The sequence below is a fragment of the Colius striatus genome, chromosome 6 (genome assembly GCF_028858725.1).
Source record: "Colius striatus isolate bColStr4 chromosome 6, bColStr4.1.hap1, whole genome shotgun sequence".
Taxonomy (NCBI): Eukaryota; Metazoa; Chordata; class Aves; order Coliiformes; family Coliidae; genus Colius; species Colius striatus.
This window is the reverse complement of record NC_084764.1, coordinates 5,877,299-5,898,820: the sequence shown is the minus strand read 5'-3', so window position 1 is coordinate 5,898,820 and position 21,522 is coordinate 5,877,299. Positions and strand designations below refer to the sequence as shown.

The window sequence follows — 21,522 nt, the reverse complement described above, 5'->3', positions numbered from 1 at the left end:
TCCCACAGCAGGCTGGTACAGATTTTTGTAGCAGTTTGTGTTTGGTGATACCACCAGATATTCAGCAGGCCATAGATGAGTATACTGGTGAAATCACACTGCTGTGAGGGAGGATAGGGAAGAAGAGGGCAAGACTGGGCTTTGAGTCTTTGAGCCAAGGAAGAAGCAGAGGTCTTCCTGTTAGTTGTGCCCCTTTTTCTTGTAGATGACAGCAGCCACTTAAAATGTGTGGGATAAGGAAGGGCTAAAACACAGGATGGGACTTCAGTTCTGAACAGCTGACAACAGTCATCCACCTTACTTGTCTTCTGACCAACCTTTACAGCTAAACATGTTGAAACAACAGTTCTACTAAAATGATTATCAATCAAAGAGGTAAAGCACTGCTGTCTTAGGACAGCATATCTCATTCTATCCTTGAAGAAGCGCCACAGCTTCAAACAGTAAGGTGCAGCATTATGTTTTTAAAGTTCAATCCATCAACAAAAAGATGAAAAACTTTCCCTCTCTTCCTGACAGTGTAAAATCTGGGGCATAATTACAGAGGAATTCCATAGAAATGCAGAATGACTGAAAATCTAGAGCTGTACCACTCACAAGAGTCTTACCTAGGGCTCTATTGATCCCCTGATCCTTTGCAAGTGCCACGAGGAATCCGTAGAAGGTCAGCCTCTGGGCACTACTCAGCATTTCCTTCACAAGAGCGGAGGGTGGACAGCTAGGAAAAGAGAGACAAAGAGGTCACCTTGTCTTTTAAATTGTCTTCTTTTTTTTCCCCCCAAGACTCAGCTCAAACTGGAGAAATAAACCCTTTTACTTGTTCTGACACTGTCAAATTGCCCTGACTCAGTTTAAAACAACCATCAGCTTGCTTGTTTAGCACTGCATCTGTTCCCCTTTTGCTAAGCAAGATGTTTGAGCTGGGATCCATCCCTAAGAGCAGTCTTACCTATGTCCATTGCAAGGACAGGGAGAAAAGCCCTCTGAGGCATACACATCCCAACTCTTAGCATGTTCTTTCAAAAATATAGTGGTTTTGCCTGGGCCAGGTTTTTGGAAGCAAGGCCCATTTTAAGCTGGACCCTGCAGCTGACCCAGGCCTGGCCAATTAGTGACTGAGGTAACTCCTCTGTGATTAATGTTTTGGAGAAGGGGAAGAAGTTGTTGTGCAGTTGCTAAACTGCAGCAGCAACAGGGAGTGAGAATGGGAAAACATCTCTGCAGACACCAAGGTCAGTGGAGAAGGAGGGGGAGGAGGTGCCCAGGCACTGGGAGAGAGATTCCCTTGTGACCTGTGGTGCAGCCCATGGTGAGGCAGCTGTGCCCCTGCAGCCCATGGAGGCCACAGTGGAGCAGAGATCCACTCACAGCCCATGGAGGACCCCACACTGGAGCAGGTGGATGCCTGAAGGAGGCTGTGACTCCATGGGAAACCCACACTGGAGCAAGTTCCTGGCAGGACCTGGGAGCCCATGGGGAGAGAGAAGCCCACGCCAGAACAGGTTTGTTATCAGGATTTGTGATCCTGTAAGGGACCCACACTAGTGCAGTCTCTTCCTGAAAGACTGTTCTCCCAGTGGATGACCCATGTTGGGGCAGGGTGTGAGGAGCTGTCCCCATGGCAGGCCCCATGCTGGAGCAGTTCATGAGGAACTGCAGCCCATGGGAAGGAGCCACGCTGGAGAAGTTTGTGAGGGACTGTCTCCCATGTGAGGGACCCCACAGTGTAGCAGAGGGAAGTGTGAGGAGGCCTCCCCCTGAGAAAAAGCAGCAGCAAAGTCCATCTATAATGAACTGACCATAACCCCCATCCCCTGTGCTACTTGGGGGGAGGAAGGAGAGTCCTGGGAAGAGGGAGGGGTGGGGAGAGGTGTGCTAAGACTTGGTTTTATTTCTCATCTCCCTGTTCTGATGGTTCATTAGTAAATCAAACCTTTTCTCCCCAAGTTGAGTCTGTTTTGCCTGTGACAGTAATTGCTGAGTGATCTCCCTGTCCTTATCTCAATACACAAACCTCACTCCAGTTAAGGAGGGGGAGTGATAGAAAGAATTAGTGGGCATCTGGCAACCAACCAGGGCTAAACCACCACAAAAAATCATCTGGGAAATCCTTTGTTTTGGAAGACAATAAACTTTCATGAGGGTTGTTATCACTCTTTTATCAATGATAGTAATCCAAAGAAAATCTCTCCAATGATAGCCTAAATATGTCAGGAACCTATATTTAGGTGTCCTCTTCTCCTACACTCACCTTAACTCCTGGCCCTGACAGTGATAAACACTCTCATCACAGTGATCCTTGCTCTTGACTAATATTCCTTAAATGATTTTATGCAAAATAAATCTGCTTCATAAAGAGCAAGTGTTGAACAGTCTGTGGTGCAGTAGCACCCCTGGCAGATGTGGGTGTGGGCTGGTGATCCCCCAGGCAAAGCTACTTACCAAAGCCTGGCTGAATATTGAGCTGCAGGATGAAAGGCTGGGAGTGGCTTCCCTGACAGTGCTGTGCAGAGCTTGACCTACCAGATGGGCTCACAGGAGGCTTCCCATCTGAAGCTTCTCAGGATGTACAGGGAATGTGAAGCTTTTGTTATTTAAAAGAACAAAGCAGCCTGGCATCTCCATGCTTAGATATCTATAGCACCAGACAGCAGCTCAGCAGTCATTTCCTGGATCACAAATTTGGATTCAGGCACCTAAAGCAGGAATCAGGTGGAACTTGTGTCCTGAGCCTTTTTGTGGATCTAGCCCTTCTAGGGCATGTGCTCACTACCTGCAAGAAACCACGAAGGAGGAAGTGTCTGACAGTGCTGTCCAGTGAGGTCTGGTGTGGCTGCATCTGCTGCTGAACTCAGGCCAGTCTTGTGCCTGGGATGTGTGGCTGCAGAGCAGCTCCATCACAGGCTCAGGACTGACTAGCAGGGTCATCTTGTCCTGGTGCTAAGGCTTTAAACTCCAGCCACCCCACACTGGGCCTTTCCTATGCTTCAAAACCCAAGAACACAACTGCACTTGTTCATGTCTCCTCCTAGTTAATTCATGATGGTAGATGGAGTTCTCCTTGATGAAAGTGTCAATGCAGAAGTGAGAAGGAAAGCAGAGATGCAAATCTCTCCCTTCATACTTCTCCAATGAGACTTATTTGGGAGTTACACCTTGTTCAAAACCTTGTGTTTCTTCACAGCTCCAACCTCACAAAGGGTGGACAAAGACTTCAGATCTGTGGTTTGGCCTCCATTCATACCTGTATTTTGATCTGTCACACAAAGACTCCAGGCACTGGTAGAAGAGAGATGCCTCTACCCCGTCGAGTGGGCTGCAGTCATTTGGGAGCTGGCGCTGCCGGTGTTGCCCAGAGGATGATGTTGGCACTATCACGGTATTTGGATTCTTACCAGCCAGCAGATCTTGGTAAATGGCAGCCACGCTTTCCAGGAACTCTGGAAAAACAGAAAATGACTTAAAACTCGGGGCTAAAACCAGCAAAGCATCCTCCTGACCTACCAGAGCTGAGATTAAACTGTCATTCCCTGCTCTGTGTCGCACACAGCACCAACAAGAAACATGCAGGACACCACAGCATCCCACACATTCAGACCAGATAGTCTGCAGGCACAAGCAGCCACTTCCATACAAGTTGCTGGCTTCTTCCTGTCAGGACAGTGACAAGAGGCCACTCACTCTGTTGAACAAGATTGTTCTCAAGGGCACAGAGGGATAGGTAGCACACAGATAAACCAGTGGAGAGTGAAAGCTAACGTCAAACACAAAACTAGTTTCCCTTCTCCATCTCTTGCCACTGATTAAAAACTCATCCAACAAACTAAATGGAACTGAAACAGGAGGAAAGGGAGCAAGTTAGTCAGGGCTCCAGGCAGTATCCCAGCTTGCCTCTGCTGCTCCAAAGTAAATATAACACGGGATCAAGAGGAAGGGCCAGGGCAGGTCAGGGCTAGAGTTGGCAGAAAGCCTCTCCCCAGGCTCCTCATACTACCCGCTGTTTACTGCAAGAGCCTAATTTTAAACAAGTTTGTTTATGGATGTGGTCAGCAGTTTACAAATCTAGATTCCATTTGGAGTGGTTTGCATGTGTGTGGGTTGGTGGGAGAGCGTAGGACAGGCTGTGTGTGTGCACTGTGCCTGGTGAACAGGACAGGGCTGGGATGAGTGTGTGTACACAGGGTGGGCTTGGGAGGGCTCCAGGAGCATTTAAAGGCCCGAGTGAATGGCAGTGTAGTGTTGTTTGTGAGGTGGGTGCAGAGGAAAGGCAGGATGTCAGTTGGCCCTGAGGCTGTGCTGGGGTTCTGCAGCTCAGTGGAAACAGTTGGTGTATCACAGAAAAACCTTCCAAGCACATTTGCTGTCCCTGGCTTCAGACATCAGAAGCCTGGTTCTGCCCAACCCAAAATCACCACATAAACAACTGCTTTTCTTTGATGAATTGTCAGGGATAATGTTGTAGTGAGCACAGGGGAGTTACAGGGGGAGGAAGGATACACAAAGAAATACTGAGAAAGAGATTTTTGTGTTGGGGAGAGCAGCTGCCTCTGAACCGTTAGAACGATGGGAACTGACAGGTTGGATCGGATCAGAGGGCCACACAAGTCTACTCTCTGCCCACAGACCATGCTCCAACACGGCTTCTAGCCAGCGCCTCCCAGTATCCAAACCTGGCCCCTCCGCGGGCTGGAGGCCGACTGCCCATCAGAGGGAGCTGTTTCAGTGCGTGTGGGCAGCAACCCAGCGGCTCGGGCTGCCCTTGGGCCGTGCTGTGTGCTGGGAGAGCACAAGTGACACCCCTGCAGCCCCCAGCGCCTGGGAGAAGATCTAACTTCCATAAAGGAAAGGGCTTCCCTCTTTTTGTCCACTTAAGCAGTTCCCTGAACGAGACTCCCTTTCCTCAGTCACATTTTGGGAGGGCTAGGAAAAACAGACCAATGTATTTTCAAGCAGTCTCCATGCACAGAACAAGCACCTGAATGCTTATCCAAGTTTCTCCCCCTTGTCTCCTGGAATGTAGTTTACAAACACCTGGGGATTTTTACAGAGGTGTATGTGTAGGTGAGCACATGTAAACACACACACACAAACCAGTATTATTTCATTTGTACTTTTCCTATTGAGAAGTTTAAAAGTACCACCTCATGTAGTTAAAACTGAAGCTGGGGGAGAGAGGTGGAGTATGATAAATGACCAGCAATACAAAGAAGGTAGATGGGGATTAGCTGTTCAGCTCTCCCTGCAGCTAGGAACCCTGAAATCAAACAAGAGGGGTGGTTTTTCATGGGACACGTGGCAGACGTGTGCAACTCCTTGGCAACAGGTGTTGTGGAGGTTACAATTTTATATGATTTCAAGGGGAGGCTGGAGAAGTTCTTGGGAGTCCACTGGGACTTCCTAAACCCATGGCAACTATACCCAGCTCAGAAACTCTTTGAGATGAAACCAAGTCATAGTTGGGTGAGCACTAAGGGGAAAGAATTGTATCCATTTGTCCAGTTCCTTTTCCTTTCAAAGCAGCAGCTGGTGGGCTTTTCTTACCCTGTCTCCAGCAGAGACCAACAAGAGGCAGAAATGCTGCATCAAGGAAAGGAAAAAAAAATGTTCCTAATAGAAGTTAATTGTTAGGTGCTAACATATTCTAGATAAAGCTGCAAATTTGTGTCTCAAGGCTAAGACAAACACATGCATAAGCCATTACAGTTACAGGTATCTTGTTATTCACAAAAATTTGGAACCTCCTTCTGAGGCCTCCTAATCTCTTGGCATCAGTGATGCCTTTCGTCAGGAGGGTTCATTATCCATAAATTTTCTGTGAAAAAATGTATCCTTACAAGTTTTTTAAAGCACAGAGATTGGGAAGCTGGGAAGTTGTAATGCAATACTAGTGGGTGAAGCCAGCAGCTGCCCAGCACTTACCTGAGTAATAGAACTGGATCTGGAAAGCAAAGAGGAAATCAGAAAAAGACATCAGGCAATCCATGGCATCATCCATCAGCACAATCCTAGGATAAGAACAGAGAAACAGTTCAGCATCTATAAAAGAACTACAGTCTGTAACCAGGAGGCCCAGGCCTAGAGAAGGAGCAGCTAGGGAGCTGTGTGCAACTGAGAATTGCTAGTGGCTTGGCCCACTGTAAGAGGTTAGGAGAGAGGAATAGGAACACCCACTGTTGCATGGATGTGGACATCCTAATATTGAATGAAGGCAGCTTAAGAACCTGTAGTGAAGGATCCTGAATGTCAATGCTGTCACACACTTCAGCTACAGTATAAACAGAGCAGCGTGACCTGGATGGCAAGCATTCAAAGTCTGGTGGAAACAATGAAATGAACAGTTACAGGAGTATCAAACTGGTGTAAGCAGAATGAGACTTAGGCTACTGCTCTGTATACCAGAGGAATTCATCCAACTGGGATATTTTCAGATTCATAAGGATAACAACAGTTGTTAATTCCCAATCTACACTCCAACTCCTTGACTACAGAGGAAATAGGATCATACTAACAATCAGCTTTCTAATTACACACTGTGAACACCCTGTCCTTCGTTCCCAAAGAATTAATTGGTCTCTTTTCCTATCTAACAAGTCTGTCATTTGATTATCAGGTCAAACTTCACTGAAACTGAAGACTTCTTGAGTCTGGGATAGTGTCTTCTTTCTCTCTGCTCAGTTCCAAGTACTTGTAGGGAGCTACATGCATCCCTATTTTGAAGCATACTTTGTGAATATGGAAACAACCAGGCACAGGCCATAGAGATGAAGTATAAGTGAGAGCAAAGCCCATCTCGTCCTTTCAGGAAAAAAACCTCCCCACCTTTGGATTTCAGAAGTTACAGCAAAAGCATTCACAATAATGAAAATGAAATCAATACTCTGGTCACTGCCACTACATAAGGATGAAAAGGCTGGTCTCTGAAGTGGGGAAAATCAAACTTGGGCTGATCAATGACACCTGAGATTGGAGAACAGAAGGAAACAGTCCACTTCGATGGTAGAAACCCATGTATTTAGATGATGCTACAGAAAGGCAGTTGGCGCTTCTTTTCAACTGTGTGCAGATCTACTGAGCCTGTACAGTCAGTATCTGGCATATCATTGTAAGAGGAGAAGGATCACCAGGTCATCACAGCCAAAGTACAGGTCTTCTAGCAGGACCCTTCTGAACATGAGGACAAACACAATCCATGGGCCAGCTCTGGCAGCACGCATCGCTGAGTAACCACTCTTCTGTCTCATGTAAAAGACTCCAGGGAGCTGTGTGGAAGGCTGACCAAGAGGAGTTACAGGATCCTGCAAGACTTCCCTGCTACTCAGACCAGTTCTCTTCACTGTGGCAAAATCAAACATGTAGAGCAGCTTGAATTAATTATCTCAAAGAAGAAAGACTGGGGCTAAGAGGGTCCCCAAGAGAAAAGCCAGTATTTAAAACAAAACCCTTTGAAGATGTCAAAGTGCTTCTGATTTATTTATTATGTTCCAGAAGCCTCCTCCTCCTGTCTAAAGAAGCAGTAGCTTCAGTTCTTAATTCTCACTAATAAGCATGTCACTGAGATTGTCAGTGGCCACATCAAGGAAATGGCTTTGAAGCTGGCAGGCAGAGCATCTTCATCTCTCAGGCAATACTGCTCAGCCACTGGAACTTCCAACCACTGTTTAAGCACTGGGAACACGATGGGCCACGTCCCTGATAAGCTGCACTCCCTCCTTTCAAATGATTGTCTGTCTCCCAGATACCCTCAAAGCACGAGTTCCAAAGCTTTTGCCAGCTCATTTCTCCATTCTGGAGATGCAGGAGAACAAGAGTGGAGTGGGTTTTTAAAATGTATTTGTTATGCAAAGAGACAATATTACATCACCTTCATGACAATCAGCTCATTTCACTTATTAAATCTAAAGCTGTGGTCAATGGCTGTGCTCTGCAGCACCACTTCTCAGGCTCTTACTTAGATGAGGGCATGAGGAAGTAAGCAGAGGTCTGAGACTGACATTTCTTGCTGTTATAAACAGCAAGCAGCCTCTAAGGAAGACTGTATGGCACATATGTGACAGAGGAGTGTCTAAATAGAAGCAGGTGTACTCTGGTGCTGGGTTACTGACTGGAGTAAGTTGGCCCAGGAGTTTGCACTCCGGAAATGCTGAGAAGTCTTTAAATCCAATACAATCATTTCTCAGGAGATTGACTACAGCTGGCTGTTTCCACACACAGCCAGCTGACTGAGCAGTCAGGGAAGCTGGGAGAGCATCATATGCAACATATCTGCACTTCTTCCCTAAAAGATTCTCTCTGGCAAGGAGAGAATCCCAGCCACAGACTGTAACCCAGACAGCAGGACCAAAGCTTAGGATGAAAGTCTGAACTGCAACTCAGAAAGAGTTCATCAGGTAGCTGACATTGCAAGGGACTTCTTATTCATTCTTTCTTGTCCAAATTAGACTTGAAGCCCTTAGGGGCACAGACATGTTTACAAAGCTAGCAGTTGCCTCTCAATGAATAATGAAAATAATGAAAATCAAGGAGAAACTTTAGAAGGTACTTAAGGGACCCTGGTAAAGGAAGTAGTGGTCTTTCAGGGTTCAAGTGGGTTTGACTGGCAGGAAAGCCTTGCCACTGTGCCAGTGGAGAAACTCTTTGTGGTTCAAACCCCAGAAACCCAATCTAGACAGGATGTACCCATAGACCAGGCAAGTTGGAAGGACCTTTACTATTTTCTGCTACTATTAAAGGCTAAGTGACACAATCTGTCTTAAGGCCAGGCTGGCTCAAATGAGTCTTCAGAGAATTGGTTTGTTTACTGATAGATGGAAGCAAAAGTAAGCAGAACACAGAAAAAGGGCAAGATCTGCACTCTCAGACAATCTCTTAACAACAGGGGTGCAGAACTTGCAAACCCTATTTCCATTAGCACTAATCAGAGCAACATGAGCTCCCATGCAGCATAAAACAGCTGCAAACTCCTCAGCTCTCACTACTCAAATGCAGGCAGTGAGTTCCTTGTCTTCCTATTACAGAAGTGAGTGCTGAGGTACAGATCTTGAAATCATGGCATCAAATCAGAAAAATCCCTTCATTTTCTTTCCTTCTTCAATTTCAAGATTCAGAAAGCCTAAAGGTCTCTCTGAAGATCAAAGATATCTCTATAGATTAAAATCTTCATTCTTCTAATGGCTGTAACCCTTTGAAGAAAAAAAACCCATCCAAGAAATCTCACAGACACAGCTTGGTTCTTTTTTAGATATGACATCTGCATTCGTGTAGCACCAGGAAGAGAAAAATGGATCTCTCTGGTGTTATGCAAATAAAACCTATATTGTTGTGGCCTCTGTTCTTCTGCTCTGACATTTCCTGATCATAGTCCCAGTGTTTGTTATCAGTGCATAGCAACAGCTCCTGGATGAGTGGAGTGCTCCGTGCTCTGAGATGATCTCAGTCATGCAGCACTGAGACTACAATGAGGGCTGCACTCTTCCCAAGAGCACCAATAACTGCACAGCTCCTGGCTGTGTCAGTCAATGCTGTGGCTACTCCTGACACTACTTTATTTAAGTCCTTCCCCAAGCAGATTAGCAACCAAACCGTTGGAGGTGTGCAAAGTGAAGGAGGAACAACGTGAGTAGGTTTCCATGTGGCATTCACGCTTTGCAAGGACTCAACAAACTGGTGCTGGAAGACAGCCTGTAGAGTTCAGCTCTCTAACTGGCAGAGACCAAGGGGGACAATGGGAAGTGTAGACCATGCAAAGGGCAAGAGAGCAGGCAACAGTTGGAAGGAAAGAGAAAGATGGTTTACAAATACGGTGTTTTATTAAAATGGTTCAAGTAGATTAGTTTGTAACAGAATAATAGCAATGGGTAAGTAAATCTCTAGCCAGCCAAAAGCAGGAGTGAGGTCATCCCCACCTGAGCCTGGGTGCCTCTGCCAGAGATCTCATTTCTCTCCAACACCTGCTCCCAACGCCGGCTTGTCTGTCTCTCCAGCACACGCACACAGAGCAGTGCAGCAGGCCCCTGAATGGGGCCTCTAGTTTACAACAGCCTTGAACATTAAATTCCTTGACACAAACATCATAACATGTGGAGATATGCTGAAGTCTCCCTTCATGCACCATCACAAATTCCTGCTCAGCTCAGCTGGAACCCTCTGAATCGCACACCGGCGCATGGGAATGGTGCTTGCGTACCTCCATGCAAGGCCGCAGCAGGGATAGCCCTGCTACATGGTTGCATGGTTCATTCTTAGTCTGGCACTGGAGACAAGTAACTGTACTCTGTGGAGCCCACTGATGAGCTAGAGGGAAAAGTGGTGCTCAACGTTTCGTTTTAATTGAAGCAACACAACTTTGCGGTTCAGCTTGGATAACAGCACATAGGAGCCAGGGAAGAATTCAGAGAGTCAGCCAAGCAGAAGTACTGTCAGATGGATAACACTTCTTCACTTTTGTAATATAATTTTCATGGGACTGATGCTAAAGAAGAGCAAGAGTGACAAATACAAAATGAGGACCTTTTCAATATTGGGGCCGTGAACAAACAGGCAGCATCTAATATCCTGATCTGGATCCTGTTCCCAAATGTCACACCTAGGTCCATGAAAAAAAGGTTGAGATGGCCAGGAATGAGAGCATTTATTTAGTAACCTTGCTGGGATTTATACATGTGTGCATGCACAAGCTCCTGCTGAGATCTGAACTGACCCCCCACCCCAACACATGTGTGTACCTTACTACTTTTTCTTTATCAGATAGTTAATAATCAACTGCCTGGGCTGGGCTGGACTGGAACCAGCAAGCACTATCAGTAAAAAATCCCCCTCCATATCACATTATCAGTGCCCTGAGCCATCTATCTGCTTTAGGCCTTGTCTAGATGAAAAGAAAATTTCAAATAGATTAGGTACCACGTTCTTAGCTAAGTTATTTTACAACACTGGCAATCCTTCAGAGGTTAGTACCTTCTAAATGCAATCAACCATAGGAAGCTGGGGTGGGGGGGAACACATCTTAAAGGTGGTAGACAGTCTTTGAAATACAGTTTAAAGTCATGTCAGTTAAAAACACATTGGGTAACATTCTTTTATATGCAACTCATCTTCTGAATGTAAAGGCAGCAGCATTCTGCACTGGTACTTCAGTCTCAGTATACCTTAAATATACACTCTTTCTCATTGCTTGACAAACATCCTGTTCTTAACCCCAAAGCATGATATCTCTTTTCCCCAAAATCTTAAAAGCTGAAGGTCCTTGTCCATACATTTACGCACAGATCTAGTTCCTGAGTCCATGTGTGTAGGACTGATCTTGCCTTAAAAGAGAAGATGAGGACTCACCTTGCTGCTTTCTGAGTGAGTTCCATTGGGAAGTCAGGGCAGAGCAGCTGCAGCAGGCAGTGATATTCCTGTGCTGTCAGCAAATCTGCAGGAAGAGAGAGGTGAGAACATCTTAGTGCATTTACAGGCTGTTCCCTCTACTTGCTCTCTTGCTTCCTGTCTAGGAAAAGGACCCTTGTATTCCCTTCCACTCTCTATTCAGGTAGGCTGGGTGCTGATGACAATATAACTGCTCCCTAGACCCCCAAAGTCGGGCTCTTCAGAGGAAGTTTCCAGCAAACACAATCAGAAGAAGGCCTGATAAAAGGGAAATCCTATTAAAGAGGCTCCTGCAGAGAAACCAGTAACAGGTAGTGATGGAAGAGACTCCTGTGGAGAAACTATTACCAGGTAATGATTTAGTGTGAAAAAGAGGTAACCAAAACAGGGCAGTTTTAAGTGAGAACACAGTTTGGTTTGAGTTGAATACAACCATGTGGAAAAAGGAATCATTTCAAAGTTGCTTAAATTTGCTGAAATTCACTGGCATGATGACATTCACCACAATACGCCTGAAAACCATCCACAGAGCATCTGGCAGCAGTAACAAAGGCAAACAAGGTTTTTGGGTTGTGTATGGAAGGCTGCAGAGTATAAACCACAGACGTTATTACTTTGGCATTCAGAAAGGCAGCTGGATGGTCTCTTTTGGAGTCATGTGTACAAATCTGGTCACTGTATTATAGGAAGCGCAAAATGAAGCTCCAAAAAACACAAGAAAACCAATCGAATGATTCTATGTTTTAGAGAGCAGCTTTGTGAAAGACTGCTCAAGAAAAGCCTCTGTGGTTCGGCAGCAGGAGTCTAAAAGAGGTGACTCTTGGGGAAGCTTATAGGATTCCCAAGGGAATGGAAACATACTGATGTCAAAAAGCCCTACATGATTGCACGTTCACAGTCCAAAAGGCTGCGGACTGGAGTTAAGGGGAAGACTGGCTGAACAGCAGTAATTTTGCAGTACTTCTATATACAGAAAAATGCAAAGTATGGATAAAAGCGCCAGGGCTGGAAGTAGAGCCAAGCAGTAGTCAGGAGGGGATCCAAAGGGCACAGGCATCAGGACTGAGGTACAGAGCATGGGTTCTTTTGCCACAGACACATCTTAGCCTTCCTCAGGTTCCCATCCAAAAAATCAACCCTGTCCCACATGACAGCTGCAAATCCTCTGTATCTCCACAACTCCTCAAAGCCTAGCAGTTCATCAAAAGCATGAGAGAGGGGAACTGCTACACCTTTGTCAGATGTTTCAAGAGGCAGGTTATGTGGTACCAAAGGGACACTGAACTGTGACATCCAACCCAGCCCAATTCATATTTTCAATGCTGACTATGGAAATACTGCAGGCAGACTGTTACCATTATTAAATTATAGACTTTAACTACAGTATTAGCCATGGAAGTCAAGGGAAAAAAAGGGAGAGAACTAATTTTTTCCTCTTCCACTCAGGAAACTCTAGCTGAAAAAACCCTGTTGTCAGATTCTTTGGCATCCCTTAGAGACATTCTGTAGAGTATTATACTTTGCACTGCTCTTGGGAGGACTTTCTGTCTAATGAAAAGTTTAGGGTCATGCTACGAAAAGGGGATTTTGCTCTGTCTGAAAAAGCCAACTCTACAGTCAGGAATCCGCTCTAACATAAGGAAGTCCCAGCCTGTGCAGAACTCTAATGCCATTGCAGGGATTTGTGCCACTTATTTTACTGTAGGGATAAATACACCAGAATTTCTCTTCTTTCAATCCTGAATGCTGAGCTGAATTAAACTTCTGTCACTGCACTGAAATGACAAATATCTGGGAGAATACAGAGGGCATTCAAACTTCTTTTTATTGCCATTTCTTACTGAAACACGAACCAGAGGCCGCTCTCCATGGCAGATACCACCTTGGTCCTTCAGTCAGTGTATATCTGAGCTTGGGTTAATGATGGTATCCAGTGGGGTGGTGGGGTTTTCTCCTGCAATATTAGCTAATCAGTTCCTTGAATGCCATCAAGGAAAGCATCATCAAGTTTTATGTACAACTGCAAAAGGATTGTTACTAAAAAAGTCCCAGGTATCATGAGCAGGAAGATGTTTATTTTGAGATGAAGGTTCTGCTCACTATTTCTTTTCCTGACACTACACAGAGGAAAATGTTCTTCTCTGTTATTTTGTTAGATCAATGGTAATTTATAGCAAGAGACATTCTGGTCCTAAGTTCTTAGGAAAATTATCTGATCATGTAAGGTATATGCAAGTTGCATAAAACCATCTTCAACAGGCTCAGCACAGAAAGCAGATCACAGGAAAACAGACAAATTGGCATAAAAAGGCTCTTTTGAAAGGCACTTTGTCACAACTGAAGAGGACAGTATGGACCTCTTACAACTACTCTTCAAGTCTTTCTAAATCTAGCTTTGACTAATGCTAGGTATTAAACTTCTGATCTTTGTCTAAAGAGTCTACATGTTGGTCTGAAGGAGTCAACCATTTGGAAGCTTGATGCAACACTCAAACTTTTTGTTTGCTTAAGCTTGACTCCCTGTTTATGCATCCTTATGCCTCTTGTTCTCCATGATATTTTCCTTTCATTTCTCAAGAGATGATTCTAATAACCCTTTATTCATACTGTATCTCACTCAGTCTATATAAGTGATAACTGTATTTATTTAAAGTCTGTTCAAGTTTACCTTACCCTCTACATCCCTCCCTACTTACCCCAGTCGTATCAGTTGCTCTGCTTTGATCCCCTTTACATTTCCACAGTTGTGGTGTCCAGCAGTGTACAAAGCATGCCTCATGCATTCAGAACAGATAGGCTCTAGGAGGATAATCTGCCCACTTTCATCAGCAAAGCCTCTTTTCATTAATTCTGAATCTTAGCCTCTGCTGTTCTCCCCCTGAAGGTGAAGGAGTTGAAGCTTTTTGCGAAGGATGAGGTTTCCTGAGAAAGCTGCACTTTGTTTGCAGTCCCTATCAGGTTGCTAGACAAAAGTAGCTTGAGAGGGAAACTGGGCCCTAAGCAAGCTCTAGTTTAGAGGCATAGATAGAGCTCTCTCACTTGCTGAAAATAACATACTTTTAAAACTTTCAATAATTTACACTGTCTTTTTCTCCTCCCTCTCCATACCAAGTCATAGGATCACCTTTACTCCTCCAACAACACCACAACATAAAGCAAATTCAGAAGTCTGCACAGAAAGACTTTGGCAAAGAGTGGCAGAGATCCTCTCCAACCAGCATATCAGAGGGTGAAATTCATTGTCAATAAAAGTGGAATTAATTACAGTTTCAGTCTTTGAGCAAACTGTTGAGATGGTCTATTGAGATGGGAAGTGTACACAAAGCTGAAGTGGTGCACAGAAGTTCCTTCTTTAAAGAAAGGAGCTCTCTGCCTCTTATGCCTGGAGAAACAGCACCAGCTTAGGCACTGGAGTACACAGGCTGTAGCATAACTCAGACTGTAGACACCTCAGATGCCTGATGGCTAAATAGCATCAATTTCTCAAACTACAGATGGGTACCTATTACACAGGAAGGGGGATCACCACAAACCTTAGGTGGTCTCTACAGTTTGCTGTGATGACTGTTTTCCTGTTCTCTACAGCAAGGTCAGTGAAGACCATGCAGAAAATTACATTTGCCCATGTAACATTTTGTCTGCCAAGAGCTGCTTGGAATAAACAAGGGCAGTTTTGGTGCATGACCACATTGCTCCTTCCTGTCTCCAGGCCACAGCTGAGTAAATAGTGTTGAACGCTGCATGATGAAGGAAGAAAGAAAAGAAGGAAGGTATCGGTCAGAATGAGTGAAAACTGGAATCCACAACTGCTACTTTGGTTGCTACCACAAATTGCTGTATCTCAAGTTCCAGTAACAAATGAAGCAAATCACAGAGTTTAACTTTGACTCCACAGCACAGGGCAGTGAGCTATACAAGCTCTACCATGCTTTTACCGTGGAACAAAGTTGGTCAAACCATGTACTTAAGGATGGAGAGACTGCAATCTACATGTGATCCATGTTCATTTACAGCTGAACATAACACTTTGCTCTTCTACTGCAAAGCACCTAATAAATTCCACTCAGAAGGAGCTGGGGAGCTTAACAGAATAAGTACAGAAAAGTAAAATGGCATGGCTAGAGTTGCACAGGAAGGACTTTAACCATTCAGTCATCATTTCTGCTGTACTGATCTTCAAACCCCTGCCAAGCCTGTACTGCTGCTGCTACCCTTCCAGTAGCAAAATCCCGACTCTTCCCTACAGATCTCACTGTCTGTAAGTACTTTATTGTCTTTTAGTGCCCAAGGCAGATTCTTCCTCAAGTTTCAGAGTGGAGAAGGAAGTTTGTCCTTGTGGCACAGCCTTAGAAACCAAATACTGCTTTCTGGGTAAAAATGGCCTACCTTTGAGAAACGTGAAGGCAGCTGCTTTGCATTTCCCTGGCTTTTAAAACACATATTGTTTTTACTTGCTTCATTTCTGGTTTGTGTGTTGCTGACAGAAGGCACCTGACCTGAAGTGATGCAAACTCTAGGAATGCTAAATGATGCATTTATGCTGCTGTCAGTGTTGTGAGTGAAGTGTAGACACACCTGAATGATCTTTAAACCAGTTATCTTTCATACTGACAGCAGCCTAGCCACAGAAGCCTGGAGCTCAGTGAAGGCTGTAAAGTCTACCCAGGAAGCCAATAAATATTTAGGACTTAGCCTGAATTGCAGTCATTGCTGCTGTATCTAGGCTGCTTTCAGCACAAGAAGTAGCTCTCTGCGATGCTGTCACAACACTGTGACAGCTATAAAGATGCCTAAAGCAGTATGAGAAAATTTACTGTGATTGGTGTATGAAATCTGCCCCAAAAGGTCACATCACTAACTTCCCAGAAACACAAGGATTGTCTTGATGAATATACATTAAAGCTCCCTATTCCCATCATGTTTTATGTACAACCACTATCAGAGCAGGCTGGAGCCCTGGGCAATGTAAGCCTTCCCCTTTGGATTACAGTAGGACACACAATTTCCACAGGTTGCTTTTCTACCACACTCATGAAGTCATTCAAGAGTCATAAAGTCATAGAGCTGTAAATCAGTTTCCTGGAAGCATAACAGAGAACAGCCTAATAAAGAATAAGTTAAATTTTTGTAAGTGTTAGGAAAGTCTTTCCTGGCTTTTAGGGGTTTTTTTAATGTTTCTGGTATAAATGTCACATCCTTAGGATTCTCTCTGTATCTGTGCAAGCTTGCAGCCTTGGAGAAAAGAACAAAACAAACAAACCCCCCTAAAAATAAAAGTCTAGGTATTCTTGTGCTGCCTATAGGTGCTGTGATTTTATGAGAGCCTGAATATAAACGTGAGTATTGATAATACTGCAACTTCCCAACTCACATCTGGCTCATAGGCTATGCACTGCACATGTTCACCTATAGCCTAATTTCCTCCATATACCTATTGCTAATAACAAACAGAAACCCCAAAAATGCTATGAAAATTAATCTATGTGTAGGACCTAAACAGTGACATACAGCTGTGTAAAAAACCTATTTTTATAAATTCTTCAATTACTCTTGAATAAAATGTTGCATGGAGAGATTTTATGACCTATCATGAACAAGATTTGTTCCCATAACTTGACAGAAAGGTTGCTTAAATAAGGATTTGAAACAAAAAATGCAAGGGCTGTTTCATAGAAGCATAGAATGGTAGGGGTTGGAAGGGACCTTTAGACTTTCTTTGACTAATTTGCTTTTTCTACTGTCAAGGAGAGATATAAAATTAATAGAAACCAGATCCAGAATGTGCATTTATCTCATTTTAAAAATGGATCTTTTCAAAATCCCCATAGTTTAGATGGAAGGTTAAATAAAGCTAAACTAAACAATAAAGAATAAGCACACACAGAGTTCCCCCTGAAGTTGTATAGGCACGTGCATGTAAGACATGTACAGCAGGATTCATTCTGCTCTTGAAGTGTACAGATGGCTCCCACAATGATTAGAAAACAGTCCTGAGAATGTAGGAAAATCAGGAGAAAACTAAGAGACATTCACTCATTACTTTTAAACAGCAGGAAAGCCAAAGATTTCTGCCAGGTTACCTAAAAATCAACTTCAGTTCTAAAGGAAAGTTTTCTAGTGAATAGTTTAAACAGGGTAATGGTGAAATCCGTTTCGTGGATCAACAAAGGATCCCGGCGTTACACGGAGACTTGGACACAAGGAGCTTTCAAAGACTGTGTGGATTTGTACCAACATCTGGTTCAATCTCATTAGATACCAATGAAAAAAAAAGGTCTTAGTTTTAATAACTGGATGGATTATTCTGCCCTCCTGATGATGAAGTTCAAGAAGCAGCTAGAGCAATCTGAAACCCTACTCCTGCTGAAAGCCGCAAGTCTCGCTCATCTCTCTTCTTTCTTTTCCCCTTCCTTGCTGCTGCTCACATGGCTCTGAATCACCCTCACATCAGCTCTGGCACTCAGCAGGCCCCTTGCTGAGAAAACTTCAACGTTTTTTCCCGGGCCAGTGAATCGAATAGACTCTCAGAAATATTTGATGTATGCTCAGGCAAAGCAAGCTGTGGAAGAGCGTGGCCAGGCACGGGGAAGAGAAGGTGGAGAAGGTGAGCAGAATCTCTGCTCCTCAGAAGGGAGAAACTTATGTTCAGGTAATTCCCTACTTAAGATTGGTTAAATCTTTAAGTCCAGGACGGATGCAAGGCACTGTTGTAGGATTAATGATCCTCCTAATTAAAAGCAGGTTCAGCTTTACTTGGCTGTACTTGCACCTCACCTGCCAAGATGGTTTGTGAACACTCTGTTGTCAAACACACTCTTAAGACAGAACGTCTGGCATTGTTGCTATCCAAGCAGGAAGATGAATCCAGGTTATTCTCAAATATGACTCCTACTCTTTCACTGACACCATTTAGGTCCTCCCAGAAGGGATCTCAGGGCATCCTCAGGAATGGAGGCCAGAAGACTTCATGTTTGACATGACAGCAAAAGCAGACACAGTAGCTGAAGCATGCACAGAGTTGCAAGCAGCCTTCACAAACCAGATGTTTTGCACTCTACAAACGGAGCATGGCTGTAAACAGCAGACTTGGACAGGTGATTCCTGTTGACAACAGGTAGAAAGATCCAGCTTTTGAAAAAGCAGAGAGTGACATTCAGTGGGATTTGCCTGGAACAAGCTGTGTCAGACTCAGGACAAATATAGTAGAGAGCTAAGTAGACTGATCTAAAAAGATTCATTGAGGGAGTGCTACAAGAGAGAACAGTTAGAAGGGATTAGTGCTGTGGTTGAGCAGAAAGCTGGTTTTGAGGCACTCAGGTGAGAAGGAAAAGATTCAGCTTGCACAGCTGATGGGAAGAATGAGCTCACTCATTCTGGATGGAATCTGGACAGTTCATATGAACAGCAAATTCACTGAAAAGTGGGCTTATTATGGGCAAAGTTCCAGTTGCACTGTACTTTGAGTGAACTAAAGGTATTTTCAAGAGTAAAATCCTCCAGAGGGTGCGATTGTTTTTTGCCCTTTGATCTTGAGCCCCTTTATCAATAAACCACTTGCCAGATTAACACAAACAAAACCTGAATTTATACAGAACTGCTCCAATTCTATCTCCAAAATCCAGAATCTTGCTGTTTATGCAAACTTTAATCATCCTCCAGTCCTTTTCATATCCCCCATAATTATCCTTCAGTATCAAGCATTTCATGTGGCAGCATTACTTCAGCTTTGAGAGAATGCTACTCGGGGCAGGATGAGCTGTGCCAAGCTACAGCCCAAGGCTATCATCTGGCTTGCTTCTGTGGCTAGCATGGCACATCCACAAACCAAAACAATTTAAACTTTCATTAGAAACACAAAAAAAAGAGAAGTTCTCAACAGTCATGGCTGTAAAGAAAAACATTCCAAGAGTGGAAGAGTTTAACTGATGCAGTGTGGTATTCCTGAATCCACAGGCAGACTGAAACATGACTGAAGTTTGAACTTTCCACCTACTTTAGGAACCTTAACTCTATATCTAACAAACACTAAAGACAATGTTAAGTCTTTAATTTCTTGTTTTAACTATAGGATGAGACTTTGAATTAAGTTGGGAGTTAAGGAGAGTTTAAGAACAAACAGCCACAACTTCTGTCAGTATTTCCAGAAGTAGAAGAAGAAGATAAATGACAAACAAGAGAGCTTGGTTTAAATTTTCCAGTATATTTTGACTACAGAAACCAAATAGTGGCTTAGACTTTATTTACTACTTGGACACTCAATTTTCTCCATGAAGCTTTCTTTAACATTTGCAAAGATAATTCTGTGCAAATTCTGAAGCACATGTAATCCAAAAGATATGCTCAGCTCATTGAATGTGATCCAAAAGGACATTTAGCCTTCTCCAAAGACCATGGGCCTGAAGCAAACAAAGAGGCTAGTTTTGTGGACTACACTGTGAAAATGTATGACTTCCCACAATGTTTCAGAGGCATTACAAAGCCAAGTAAGAAATGTCAAGAACACCCTAACACCTAAAGTTAAGTGTGATTATAAGCACATTGTATATTCTTGGGTATCTGTAAGCCTGTGGAAGAGCAGAAATCACCTCTGGTAATCTTCAGTCTGTAGGCAGCTACAAGGGGAAATGACATCAGATAATAAGAGGCTCTTTAATTTACCAAATATAGGCATAGTAAAACCAAACCAACATGACACAGGACTAGTTTTAAGACAGATAAACTAAAAAAAAAAAAGGGAAATAAGGTAAAAATTCAGCTTGAGAATAATTTATAACTGAAATACTGTGGCATTTGACATTCTTTCTATGTGTCAACTGTGAAACTCTTTTGTCCTTTCACTGTAATGTCACTGGGCAGATATTCCAACCAATAGGTAAACTAACAGATTTAGTCTGGGTCTGTCTCATTCAACAGTTGATTTTTCCTCACTTTGAGGAGTTTCCAGTCACTCATTGAGAAAATCATCAATCCAATGCCAGAGTTAATTGGCCTTGTAAAGAATAAGAAGGACCATTCCTGTTGGGAGTTCTGGCCATCTGGGGGACAGACTGCTCAACCACTTGAAACAGGACCTACAGCAACCTTAATAGTGAAGTACGGGAATGTCAGCAACACTTCGCTGGAGGGGACCATCAACACTTCCCCAGGCTCTCAAACAGCAGCAGTAATCTTTAGACAAGATGTGGATCAGCCTCTATTCAAGAAAACAAGTTGTCATTAAGTTAAGATCTTCAAAACAACTAAAGAATTCATAGCTATGCGTCACGAGATGGGCAGAGTAAATGGGCAGGTGGTATGCAGCTGCAACTCATGGAATACAGGACCTTATACACAACCCCCTCCTCCCTGAGATATGTACTAGGTCTAGCAGCAATGACAGGACCACAGCCAGAGAGAGGCACACAGTCTTCAGTTACTGTTTGGTATTTCCTTTCTGCTTTGGGGGCCCCAAGAAATACAGTTAGCTGGCAGACAGCTCATCTGTGTCATGCACACAGGGTTGGGAACAGAAGCGAGCTCCAACACGAGCCTAAAAAGAAAAGCAGGCAGAGACAAGGAACATGCAATGAACTGTGGAAATGCTGCAGGTCGCTGTAGCCATCTCAAATCAAAGATCTCCTTGACTTTCAGCTTCTTTCTAGCCCAGCTCTTCCAGGAAACGTCAATGAAAGGTTCTGGTGAACCAGTTTCAGTAGAATCAGGTATTTTCAAATACCTTGAATTTCCCAAATGTTTCATCCTTTAACATGGCATGTAAAAGCATGACATGCAAAATCAGCAACACTCTCACAACAATGAATGAAATGGAAAGGTTCTGAATTTCATAGAATCATAGAATGGCAGGGGTTGGAAGGGACCTTTAGAGATCATCTAGTCCAACCCTCCTGCAGAAGCAGGGTCACCTAGATCAGGTCGCATCATGTCCAGGCAGGTCTTGAAGACCTCCAAGGAAGGAGACTCCACAACCCCTCTGGGCAGCCTGTGCCAGGGCTCCCTCACCTCACAGTGAAATAGTTTTTTCTTATGTTTAAGTGGAACTTTTTGTGTTCCAGCTTCATCCCATTACCCCTTGTCCTGTTACTATCTACTATAGAAAAGAGGGATGTCCCAACCTCCTGACACCCACCCCTTAGATATTTATAAATGTTAATAAGA

At 43.9% G+C, this 21,522-nt stretch overlaps 1 protein-coding gene across 2 annotated transcripts in view; it reads right to left on the bottom strand.

Moving 5' to 3' along the window:
- Positions 1-21,522, bottom strand: part of CSTPP1 (centriolar satellite-associated tubulin polyglutamylase complex regulator 1) — an 84,895-nt gene that overhangs the window by 8,477 nt on the left and 54,896 nt on the right. For both annotated transcript variants that reach the window (XR_009818884.1, XM_061997732.1), the window contains exons 4-7: positions 11,329-11,413; positions 5,920-6,005; positions 3,245-3,440; positions 609-718 (exon numbers count right to left, since the gene is read on the bottom strand). Coding sequence is in view for 1 of the 2 variants with exons in the window: in XM_061997732.1 (XP_061853716.1) it covers positions 609-718; positions 3,245-3,440; positions 5,920-6,005; positions 11,329-11,413 (477 nt within the window). In the remaining variant the exon portion in view is untranslated. The remainder of the gene's footprint in view (positions 1-608; positions 719-3,244; positions 3,441-5,919; positions 6,006-11,328; positions 11,414-21,522) is intronic.